This window comes from Oncorhynchus clarkii, chromosome 27 (genome assembly GCF_045791955.1).
Source record: "Oncorhynchus clarkii lewisi isolate Uvic-CL-2024 chromosome 27, UVic_Ocla_1.0, whole genome shotgun sequence".
Taxonomy (NCBI): domain Eukaryota; kingdom Metazoa; phylum Chordata; class Actinopteri; order Salmoniformes; family Salmonidae; genus Oncorhynchus; species Oncorhynchus clarkii.
Genome location: NC_092173.1, coordinates 12,836,081 through 12,848,608, shown reverse-complemented (window position 1 = coordinate 12,848,608; position 12,528 = coordinate 12,836,081). Strand labels below are relative to the sequence as shown.

General features: G+C 44.1%; 1 protein-coding gene across 2 annotated transcripts in view; it reads left to right on the top strand.

The window, feature by feature from the left end:
- LOC139386340 (ras GTPase-activating protein 2-like) overlaps window positions 1-12,528 on the top strand; it is a 50,344-nt gene that overhangs the window by 1,141 nt on the left and 36,675 nt on the right. For both annotated transcript variants that reach the window (XM_071131873.1, XM_071131874.1), the window contains exons 2-5: window positions 1,926-2,049; window positions 5,026-5,129; window positions 5,226-5,320; window positions 7,821-7,897. In XM_071131873.1, the coding sequence (XP_070987974.1) occupies window positions 1,926-2,049; window positions 5,026-5,129; window positions 5,226-5,320; window positions 7,821-7,897 (400 nt within the window). The remainder of the gene's footprint in view (window positions 1-1,925; window positions 2,050-5,025; window positions 5,130-5,225; window positions 5,321-7,820; window positions 7,898-12,528) is intronic.

The window sequence follows — 12,528 nt, the reverse complement described above, 5'->3', positions numbered from 1 at the left end:
AACTGCTTCCTTCCAATGGATGTCGGGTGCATGTTTTTTTTTTTTTTTTTTGCAATTAAGAAACGTCTTGAGGTCCTAAACACAATTCCACATCAAGACCACATCCATCATTGTTATTATCCTCTGTAAAGCATGTCATTTCATGACTTGCATCTATGAATAACAGCTAGCCTATAGCAGATATTTAAGTAACTTTCTCAAAGTCCATTTGATAAAGAATTGGTTTGACTTCATAAACATGCACCTGGCTTTTATGCAGACAGTTTGTTAGTTTTGAATGAGCACAGTACCACACAGGATCTTTTGATGGAATGTTACTGGCACACAAACAATACTGTCAGCTTTGTTAGGGTAGCTGTGCGAGAGAACAACACCATTCACACTATCTACTGCAAAAATGAGAACACAACATGCTAAGCATCACATACATAAACCTGTTTTGATTGCAGGAAGTCTAGTAAAGTATGAATTTATCTCAATGGTCTAAAAGATGGGACTCCTCTTTTGATCAGTGTTTTCACTAAAAAGTACTAATCAAAGTACCTGCCCTTGGTTATAGACCACTCTACCAGTATTCGCCCCCCTTCCTCCCCTTCGCTCTGGCTCTGATGCTTACTTCTGCAGATGCTGTCATGCGTGTACAAACGAGCACAGAAGTTGACATGCACAAAGTACTGTCATCATAGGTGTGCATTTAAACATAATAAATGAATGCATTATGCACTTGCGCGCACACAAATCGTCTGCAAAACAAATGGCAGTTTCACTAACATGCATTGATTAGCACCCAGGAAACGAGAGAAATTGAGGAACTACCCATGGCAAGAAAATCAGTTTGCCATCTTGCGAAACCTTTTTTCCTCTTGGGGTTTCTCTTTGTCTTAAATGAAAAAGTGTCAATGGAAGTCGTAGTCTATTCAGTACAAACAGAGAAGTTTGTATAAGTGTAACATTTGCTCTTTGACTTCTTGCCTCTGTGTTTCCATGGCAACCAGTACTTTTTCTTGTGAAGATGGCATGGAGGAGGATGGAGTTAGCGAGGGCTTGAACTCTCCTGCAGGTCAGGCTCACCGGGGCTTAGTGGCAGCTCAGGGCTCTGCTGTAGGTTTTCACAGCCCTTTTCTGGGATTAGACCTATATTAATAGCCCTTTTAAAGAGCCTGATCCCCGACTCTGGCTTTTCTCCATTCAAGTTTGTTCACCCTTATGTATCCCAGACCAATTTAGATCACTGTCAACCACTACACAGTGAATAATCTTGTGGTTCACACACACATTGATGTGTGAAACTATTAAAACATGAACCTGGTGACGTGCCATATAGCAGATGTAGACAGACAGAGCTCTATTACAGGTAGTGGTGTGCAGTCCTTCTTATGGTGCAGTAGTATATACATTTTAGTGGGTATTCGTTTCTGTGCTGTTGATCCAGGTGCAAACAGTTTACCTGGCTGGAGATTTCCGAGGTGTTTCACATTTGTGAATCAGCGCTCCACTGTCAGAGCCAGGAGCATGATGAGAGGAAGTTCATGCGCTGTCCTCAGTATCCTGGCTAAATGCATCAATGAAATGACTAGACTTGAAGCCTTCAGAGAAGGCCTAACTTCAGTTGAAACAAATTATCTTTAGGGTGTTTTTTATTATTTAAATAAGGGCTGTTCAATGTCAATCCTGGAGGGACAAAAGCAATTCTGTTTTTCCTCCTCTCCTTCTAACAATGAACTACCAGGTAGAAACAAAATCCAGAAGTGTTTAGGCCCTCCAGGACCGGAATTGAACAACGCTGATTTAAATGTTCACATTGGTATTATCAACCATAGTAACAGCAGGTCGATGGAAAAGAGACCTTGACAATTATTTGACTGAAGTCTATTTTCCACGTTAGCACCACCTGCCTCTCTGATCCTCCCCTCCATATCCTGCAGGTGAAGGCAAGAACCTGGGTCCGTGTTCGGGGCCCAACCGACAGCGGGACCTCTGCACCTTCTGCACCATCAGCCTGGACCAGGAGGAGGTATTCCGGACCAAGGTGTTTGACAAAAGCCTCAGGTAACATTTTTTTTATAGTAGTATTATTATAATGATATTATATAATCTATGCCATTTAGCAGACGCTTTTATCCAAAGCGACACAGCCCTGTGCATACATTTTACGGATGGGTGGCCCTGGGTTTAAATCCACAAATCTGGTGTTGCTAGCACAATGCTATATCAACTAAGCCACAATCTCCATCCTCATCCTCAGACTAAAGGTAGTCACTATCTGGCCATGCTACAAAAGTCTGAACTCGGAAGTATGACTTTCTCTCATAAAATATGATTTTAACCACTAACGATAGGCCTAGTCCTAAATAAAGAATACACCATTTATATACTTGCTCATCAGTCACAATAATCTAGCCAATTATGTTCTTTGTAGCATGGGCATCTAGTGATCACCTTACAAAAGGGCACATGTAGGCTACCTTCGTATGTTCAAAAGTACCTCACAGCACTGCCTGCAAGAATAGCGCAGTGAAGACATTGCTCTTGTCATGTTAGCCTAGTCTATATTGCACTATTGCCATGGTGATATCATATGATGTGTAACATCCTCTTCCTGCAGGGCCCAGATCTTTTTTCATTGATAATTTTGTGTCAATGTCATCAGGCAGGGTAATAACAGTATAATTTCCTTAACATCTCCCCTAATGTTGAAATGTGTTCTTCACGATCGATGTGGAGGTGTCATGTAACACAATTGAAACCCTTTAGCCTTAATGTTTATTGTAACCTGGAGACGACTAGGACTGCCTCCCCAACTAGATACGCTTCTCGAGTCCAGGAAGAACAGAAGGACACCCTGCCGAGTTGGATGTTTGTGGGCATAGTGTCAGTTGGGCAACACCAGACGAGGACAGTGTTAGCTAGGCTAAATCCTCTACGAAGAGAGCAGACATATTTGATTTGAAACGAACTATGCTGCTTACAAGCTCCCCATTCAGAGCTGTCTGGGGGAGATGGACACGGGTAGAACCTAATGTTTCTGGTTCCAGTCTCGCTCATCTCACTGTAAACACGGTGCTCGTCTTCTCTAGGTATTTCACAACGCACAGCAGTTTTTTTTCTTTTTTCTCTCCACTGTCGCAAACCCGCTGTTCAAAGGGCTCCTTTTAGTGTCTGAGGAAGTGTATCCTCCCACTCTCTCTCTCTACTTCTCTATCTCTACCTCGCTATCTATCTATCTCTCTATCTCTCTCTCTACCTCTCTCTGTATATGCATGGTCTTTCATATGGCTGTAAGACTTGAAGAATCTCTCTCTGTAGATTCCCAAGGTTGTTGCCTCCCGCCACTGTCACGTTGCACAAAGTTGTCATATGTGACAACAATTGCAGTGGAGCAGCTATACCGGTACCATATTACTCTCTACTTATGTGGGTTCAAAGGACCAATGCCACTCAAACTATATAGAACCTTCAAAATACAGAAAGCACAGTATAATGCATTTTGTGACAATCTGTGAGAACTGTGACAATTTTAGCATTTTGATTGCTGGCAAATGCCAGAAGATTTTGAGTGGAATTTTTCTTTAACGTTAGGATGTGTTTTGTTGATTCTAGGGCGTATTCATTACGCCGATTCTGTTGCAAAATGTTTCTTAAACGGAAGCGAACTGGGCGAAACGGGGAGGGACCTACCTGAATTTGTCCAATAAAAACTTGTTTGGACTAATGCTTACACCCGTTTTCTGTCTGAGAGGGAAGGAACGGGACAACGAAAGAGAGAGTGTGTGTGTGGAGGCTACAAGTGCGTAAATCCATGTGATTATGTGCACTGAAGGATGCGTGGGTGTCTGCAGCCTGTTGCCAAACCCTCACTGCGGAAGTGATAGGCAAGGCATTTCACCAACCGTGCATGCAGTATTACATAGAAGCTAGCCTTACTTGAACAGATCATAACGTTATTAGCACTGTTTGACTTTATTAAGATAATGGAACAAATGTCTGTCAGTTGTCCTGTTTTCGTACTGGTTTGTCATACACCTGCTAGCAATGCTTAAACCTGCTTAGCTTCTACTGTTTTGAGAAGGCTGCAGAATGGTGTAGCTAACAGCCACTCTGGCTTCTCTTTACATAAATTATGCCTCATACCAGAGTAACTACCAAAGTAACAATTTAGCATAATAACCATGTAACAGGCTAGTAACTGTGTGTAGTTATGGTACATTACCATAATTGTATTTTCTTGAAAAATATTAAAAACAGTGACTGTTAGGCTCAGAAGGGCTCTTTCTCAATTGTCTAAAAACATCTGTCCTCGCCACTTCCTTCATTGCACTGATCTGAAAGAACTGACCAGGTGAAGCCTGATGCGCTTTCCCCATATTGCTTTCACCTAGCAACTATTTCTAAGTGATGGGGAGGAGATGAAAATATAAAAGATTTTTAAGCAATTGAGATTGGGCTCAGGACTGTGAGCGAGACACGTAACCCAATGGAAGGGGGGAAAAAATGTACAAGGTTTAAGTTTCACCAGCTCCTTTTCAAAACATTCTCGCCTGTCGGCCCATGCATAGTAGTGAACACAAATGACCCTGGTCATAGCTGGATGGTACATCTGCTTGGCACCCTCTCTGCCTGCTTTTCCAAACCACTTGTATGCTGGTCAGTCAGTCCTAGGAGGCCTGGCCACCACAGAGCTAGGCTATATTTAGCACCTGCTGTTTAATGATTGCTGATGGAGGGCGGTCTGTGGATAAGGCCTTGGTTTGTGTTGTCGTCGGTGTGTTGTCTTCTGGCCCTTGAAATAGTATCCTGGTCCCAGATCTGTTTGTCTTGCCAACTCCTTGTCACATAAGTTGTTTGGCTCAAAAAACAGTTCTGGGATCAGGCTAATCAGTCATAAACCCTTCCCAATGAAAAGCCAACCAAGTTTTCAGTAAATGTTCCCTTTCCACAGAGGTCAGTCAGCCTGTTCTCTGAACGTAGCCTAAAGATGGTGTTTTACACTTCACTTCAACGACTTCCTGTGTGGTTGTTTTCCAGCCCTTTCTACGGTGAGGACTTCTACTTTGAGATCCCACGACCATTTCAGTGTTTGTCCTTCTACGTATTCGCCAAGGGTGTTTTTCAGAGGGACCTGCCTGTCGGTGAGTAGGAACTGACACACACACACAGGTACACTATGCTTTCAGCTGGAGGATTTCCAAGTATGTTGACGTCTGTCGGTCCATGTGTGGTTTCAGGGAAAGTGTCCATCCGGAAGGAGGAACTGTGTAAATTCAGTGGGAAGGAGCACTGGTTCGGCCTGCAGCCCGTTGACCCTAACTCTGAAGTCCAGGTGGGTGTCAGTCAGACAGTGTTCAGACCTCTTTATGTGTACCCAGTTGGTCTGGGGGGGGGGGGTAAAGTTCACCTTCTAGTCATAGTGCTAGTTCCTATATGTGGTCATTTAGCCAACATAAGGCTGTCCAATGGTATTGATTCTAGTTGGTCACCAGTCAGACATTTGGCTTGGTCCAACTGTGTAACTGCAGCAGACACCTCCTCCTCACATCCTGTTGTTGTATTCTCTCTAAGCTGAGAGGCTTGGCAACTGGGCTGATCCACAGGGGCTCCAGCTCAATTGATAAAAAAATCTCTTCTCCCCTTTAATCTACACTGATTGGAAAAGACTTGACAGGTGAAAACAATATGGTGGAAGCTCATTGGTTGGCTTTCACCTGGTCAATTCTTTCAGATCAGCAATGAGGCAATGAGAGGATGTGCTTTTTCGAAAATTGAGAAAGAACCAGGAGCTCTGCTGTTTCTGATGGCAGGACTTCTGGCTCAAAGGAAGGAGAAAGACTGGGAAAAAAAGAGGACTTCCGCTCTCCAAGGTGTATTCAATTGTTGTTCTTCTTACCTCTTGGTTACATAATGGTGTCATTAACCTGGTGGTGAGTGTTTTTTGTTCTTGAGTGATGAGCAGAGTTTAGGATATTGAAATCTGTCTGAGAACGGGCTGAAATAACCCCGTGTCCTGCTGCCACAGCATCCTGAACTGACCTAAGCCCGCAGACATGTTACCCAATCACAGTAGGCTGTGTAGGACAGTTCCATTTAACCCTATTTCACGCCACAGTTGTAGCATTTCATGTTTAGTCGTGCCTTAGTCTGGGCTATTCTGAGGAGTGATTTGCTACAGTGACTCACTCTGAAGATGACCAGGGCTGCCTCCCCAACTAGAGGCACAGCTTGAGTCCAGGAAGAACAGAAGGACACCGAGCCGAGTTGGATGTGTGTGTTTGTGGGCATAGTGTCAGTTGGGCAACACCAGACGAGGCCAGTGTTAGCCAGGCTAAATCCTCTACGAAGAGAGCAGACATATTTGATTTGAAACGAACTATGCTGCTTACAAGCTCCCCATTCAGAGCTGTCTGGGGGAGATGGACACGGGTAGAACCTAATGTTTCTGGTTCCAGTCTCGCTCATCTCACTGTAAACACGGTGCTCGTCTTCTCTAGGTATTTCACAACGCACAGCAGTTTTTTTTCTTTTTTCTCTCCACTGTCACAAACCTGCCGTTCAAAGGGCTCCTTTTAGTGTCTGAGGAAGTGTATCCTCCCACTCTCTCTCTCTTTCTCCCTCTGCCTCTCTCCCTCTCTCTCTGCAGATGCATGGCTTTCATATGGCTTTAAGACTTGTAGAATATTTTTTCTATCTCTCTGCAGAATCCCAAGGTTGTTGCCTCCTGTCGCTGTCATGTTGCACAAAGTTGTCATGTGAAAACAATTGTAGTGGAATTGCCTTAGTCTAGGCTATTCTGAGAAGTGTTTTCTACAGTGACTCACCCCGAAGTAGGTGTTCCAAGTCTTGTTACATCAGTGATGGACTGCAGTGTGTGCTTGTGTTCTCTCTGAAAAAGGGGTTGAAATTGATGCAGAAACTGCGAGTGCAGTTGGCAATGGGCTGAGAAGAACAGAGTGAGTTAGAAGTGGTTGCTTCTGTGCAGTTGTTTGATGGTACAGATTGGAGTATGTTGAAGTTGCCCTTTTAGAAGTGCTTAAGGTTAGAGCTTGGGGAGGATAATCTGTTCCTATATCTGTGCCAAGTGGATACTTGTACATGGACCTGATAGTACAATACAGGCCATGTTTTGAAGGTGAGTGGCAGTGAGCTGGGTCGCTTACATTAGGCCACGCAATAGAAAATGCTTTGCAGCAGAACATTAGAGTGCTTCTTAGTCCAGGTAGTTTGTCCCTGTTTCAGTCCATTTTCCTTCGTTCGGTGTCTAATGAACACGTACCGAGGGACATTAACTCAGCCCAGCAGGCATGCCAGGGTAGTTCTCACCATGTCGACCAAGGCTTATTCCATTGGCAACAACGTAAGCGACAACAATCACTGTCTGAGCTCAACTTATGCTGTATTGCGGAGGGGAGAGGGAGTGCGCGCATTTGTTTTTTTTCTGCCTCCCTCTGACACTTCTGAAGGCAATGCAGCAGCCTTCACCACATCCGACCTGATAAAGACTTTGAGCGTTGGTTCACATGACAGCTAGCTGTGGCTTATCACACTCCCTAATGCACACACAGCCACTACAAACCTGAAGCCACCATAGAGAAAGACTGGGGAGGTTAGAGGAGTCAGCCTTACTCATATCCACCACTTTAGAATTAACGTTTAACTCATTCATAGAGTAGGCTGCACTAACCTCTGAAAGTAAATTCTAAACGTATGTTCAGAGTACAGGATCTGGCATATACCACCAATGTTGATAGGATAAATACTGAAGTAATTCCTGTTGACTTTCAGAATGGTCTGATGTCATGTCACGTCTCTTCTCTAACTCCCCCCAGGGAAAGGTCCACCTGGAGATGCGTCTGAATGAACTGATCATAGAGAATGGCTCCATGTGCCAGCAGCTACTGGTTCGGTGAGTACTGATCCAGGGTCAGAATGTTTTCTTCCCCTTGATGGGTAAGGTTAGGGTGGGGTGTGTAGTATAATCTGATCCTAGATCTGTGGTTAGGGGCACCTGTTACCCTAAGAAGCATTGGAAGACTGTACAGTGACAAGTACATTAACATGTGTATTTTCTCTATGCAGTCTTATTTGCTGTCGTTAAGCCTTTGTTTGTGGCTGGGCTAGATCGGCCAACACCATTAAGCCTCCCAGTCAGGCAGGCATCAATAGGCTCTAAGGAGCCAGAGCCCAGAGACCCAACCATGGTTTACCCTCTCTTCAGTTCCTCTTACCGCAGCTGTTTTTTTCCTACTCGCAAATTCACCTCTGCTGTGTTCATTTTCAACATCCCTCCACACACACACACACACACACAGCTCTCACAAACAACTTGTCTCCTCTGTTGGTGTTTGACTGTGCATCCATACTGTAGCGCTGTCCCTGAGCACTCCCTTTGGCATTGCATGTGTGTTTTGTGTATTTCCAAGAGATTGTCATCTCAAGGGTTTTGTGTGCTTGCATTGTGTGTGTGCGTTAGTCAGTGGATGTTGTTGTTGCTTGGCTTCACTCATTCAAACCGCGGCAAGCAGGTTAATGAGGAGGAAGTGATGGCATCTCGACAGGAAACTGCTGTAGCACTGCTCCCACCGCTATGGTCGCTGCAGCTGGCGTCTCAGAACCGCCGCGCTGCCGTCGTTGGTGTGTCACCACTACCTGCTCACTGTTACTGTCTCCTCCACCCTGACTTGTCACTGTGGGAGGATTAGGGTAGTAAAGCTACTGGTAATTTACCAAAGTTACCAGAATCTTTGGCAGTTTTGGTAATTAATACAAAATATATGGCAATCTATAGTAACTTTTGGTTATTTTGTGTATATATATACTTGAATAACTTTAAAAAAAACTATTTATAGTATTCATAATATACACTAAGGGTGCAAAATATTAAGGATACCTGCTCTTTCTATGACAGACTGACCAGGTGAATGAGTTTTTAAAATCTACTTCAATCAGTGTAGATGAAGGGGAGGAGACGGGTTAAAGAAGGTTTCTTAAGCCTTGAGACAATTGAGACATGGATTGTGTATTCCATCCAGGGGGTGAATGGGCAAGACAAAATATTTAAGGTCCTTTGAATCTGTTGAGGCTGCTGAGGGGCTCCTAATAATGGTTGGAACGGCACAAATGGAATGGCATCAATATTAGGAAGGTGTTTTTAATGTTTTGTCCACTAAGTGTACGTGTCCCATGAGTTTCTAGTGGATAGACCATATGTTTCAAGAGAAAATGGCCAAATTAATGAAGGATGCATCTAACCAACAATGGGACTATTTTCAATTAACTCTGCAACTCTTTCAGCTGTTCACTTTTTTCACAACTGCCCCTAGTTTGACATCAAAATATTGACTAAACAAATACATATTGACATGGTGAAAAATGTGTATATATATATATATATATATATATATATATATATATATATATATATTTATTTATAAAGGATATTTCATGCTATTAAAGGTTATGGTTTATTTAGGATTGTTTTACAGGTTTGTTTTTCTTTTTTTAATGATGCCCTGTGCCTAGACAAACCTACACATCCTGCCTATCTCTTCTCTGAGAGTTAACAAATGAATAAGCCAATTCATTCACACTTTTGGTTGCATCCTGTACTGCTAATTTGCATTGCATCCTGTCTGGTGTTTATGTAGGCGCTGTTCTGGCAATCTGACCTACCAACTCAGGATGTGCTATTACCCTCAATCAAGATTTTTTTGTATACTTGTTGGATACATGTTGTAAAAGTATACTAGCCTTACTTTAAAAATAGGAAACGATAGGGATAACTTGAAGGGATATTTCAAAATGTGCATCCTGTCTGGTGTTTCATCTCCAGCACCACCCCAACATCAACATATGTGAAAATTGCACATATGTTTCATAGTAAAAAAGATAGAGGAGGAAGATATGTTTCCAATGCATCATGAGATTATTTTTTATTTTTTTTAACCAATTATGGGCAGACATTGCCTACTAAGTGGTCTAATAATGGTTGATGATGTCATTGGAAACACATTTCTTCCTCTATATTTTTAACTACGAAACATAGAAACGTGCCATGATCAAACACCAGACAGGATGCAATGCAAATTAGCAGTACAGGGTGCAACCAAAAGTGTGCATGAATGAACAAATGAATAACAATCATTTAGTGAACCTGGGGGCCGTCCAGGAGCACACAGTCAAGCACACTGCAGAGGGAGGTGGTTACCCTCTGGGTCCCTGCATAAAGTGAGCAGGTCTGCTGCTGTTGAGCGCCTGTACAGTGAGCAGGTCTGCTGCTGTTGAGCTCCTGTACAGTGAGCAGGTCTGCTGCTGTTGAGCTCCTGTACAGTGAGTAGGTCTGCTGCTGTTGAGCTCCTGTACAGTGAGCAGGTCTGCTGCTGTTGAGCTCCTGTACAGTGAGTAGGTCTGCTGCTGTTGAGCGCCTGTACAGTGAGTAGGTCTGCTGCTGTTGAGCTCCTGTACAGTGAGCAGGTCTGCTGCTGTTGAGCTCCTGTACAGTGAGCAGGTCTGCTGCTGTTGAGCTCCTGTACAGTGAGTAGGTCTGCTGCTGTTGAGCGCCTGTATACTGTGAACATACAGTGAGTAGGTCTGCTGCTGTTGAGAGCCTGTACACTGTGAACATACAGTGAGTAGGTCTGCTGCTGTTGAGCGCCTGTACACTGAACATACAGTGAGTAGGTCTGCTGCTGTTGAGTGCCTGTACACTGAACATACAGTGAGTAGGTCTGCTGCTGTTGAGCGCCTGTACACTGAACATACAGTGAGCAGGTCTGCTGCTGTTGAGCGCCTGTACAGTGTGAACATACAGTGAGTAGGTCTGCTGCTGTTGAGCGCCTGTACAGTGAGTAGGTCTGCTGCTGTTGAGCGCCTGTACAGTGAGTAGGTCTGCTGCTGTTGAGCGCCTGTACAGTGTGAACATACAGTGAGCAGGTCTGCTGCTGTTGAGCGCCTGTACAGTGAGTAGGTCTGCTGCTGTTGAGCGCCTGTACAGTGTGAACATACAGTGAGCAGGACTGCTGCTGTTGAGCGCCTGTACAGTGAGCAGGACTGCTGCTGTTGAGCGCCTGTACAGTGAGCAGGTCTGCTGCTGTTGAGCGCCTGTACAGTGAGCAGGTCTGCTGCTGTTGAGCACCTGTACAGTGAGTAGGTCTGCTGCTGTTGAGCGCCTGTACAGTGAGTAGGTCTGCTGCTGTTGAGCGCCTGTACAGTGAGCAGGTCTGCTGCTGTTGAGCGCCTGTACAGTGAGCAGGTCTGCTGCTGTTGAGCGCCTGTACAGTGTGAACATACAGTGAGCAGGTCTGCTGCTGTTGAGCGCCTGTACAGTGTGAACATACAGTGACATGGAACATTACCCTCCAGGCATACAGGAACACTCTTCCTGACACCTTATTTGTATATAACCACACATTCACATACCACCCCCCCCCCCCCCCTTTGCATAAACAGTGGTAAAACTCTGTTTAATCCTAACCATTAAGTTATTATTGACACCTTCTTCCTCAAACAAAGGTGCTCATGTTCTGCCCTTCAACTGAAAACAGTACATCAACTAATCATGACAGATCAACTTTGGTCATCTTGTTAGATGCAGGAAAAATGCAACTTGAAAAGGATGTTACAATCTGAAAAGGCATTGGAAATGTATTCATGTTCGCTGTAAAAAAGGGGGGAAATTAAATGTTTAAGGAAATTGTGTGGGGGGGGGGGGGGGGGGGTTCTTCTCTGACTCCTTTATGGTCAAATAATTTATTTGCTGTGGTTTGGTTCAAGTTTTGGTCAGACTAGGGGGTTGAACTCCCCCTCAACCCCCTGGCTGGCTGTTAGTAATGCCCAATAAGCCCCACCCCTCATAGACTTAAATATATGTTTCTGTGTGAGTTTATTTAAGCAATATGGCCCGAGGTGGTATGGTGTATGGCCAACACCACGGCTGAGGGCTGTTCTTATGCAATGTGAGGCGCTTGGTTGTGGTATATTGGCCATGTACCACCAACCCCTGAGTTGCCTTATAAACTGGTTATTAGAGCAGTAAAAATAAATGTTTTGTCATACCCTTGGTATACCACGGCTGTCAGCCAATCAGCATTCAGGGTTCGAACCACCCAGTTTATAATTGTGAAATATATGTTTATATTTAGCATCACTGTTGTACTGTAGTAGCTTCAGTTTAATAAAACAAAAAAAAGATGTAACAAGTTATATCTTGTGTCCTCTTTGAAAATCTATGGTAGATAAACTGTTGCGTCTCTGTACTATAATGAATAGCAACTACTGTAGTATGTACCAAATACACCCGTGACCGTGTCCATAAGAATATTTCCCACATTCTGGACTACTTTTGGCTCCCTATGTCGTAGAAAGACATACCATATCTCTCTGTCAACGTGGGGCTCCCGAGTGGCGCAGTGGTCTAAGGCACTGCATCTGTGCTTGAGGTGTCCCTACAGACCAAGGTTCGATTCCAGGCTGTATCACAACCGGCCGTGATTGGGAGTCCCATAGGTCGGCGCACAATTGGCCCACTGTCGTTAGGGT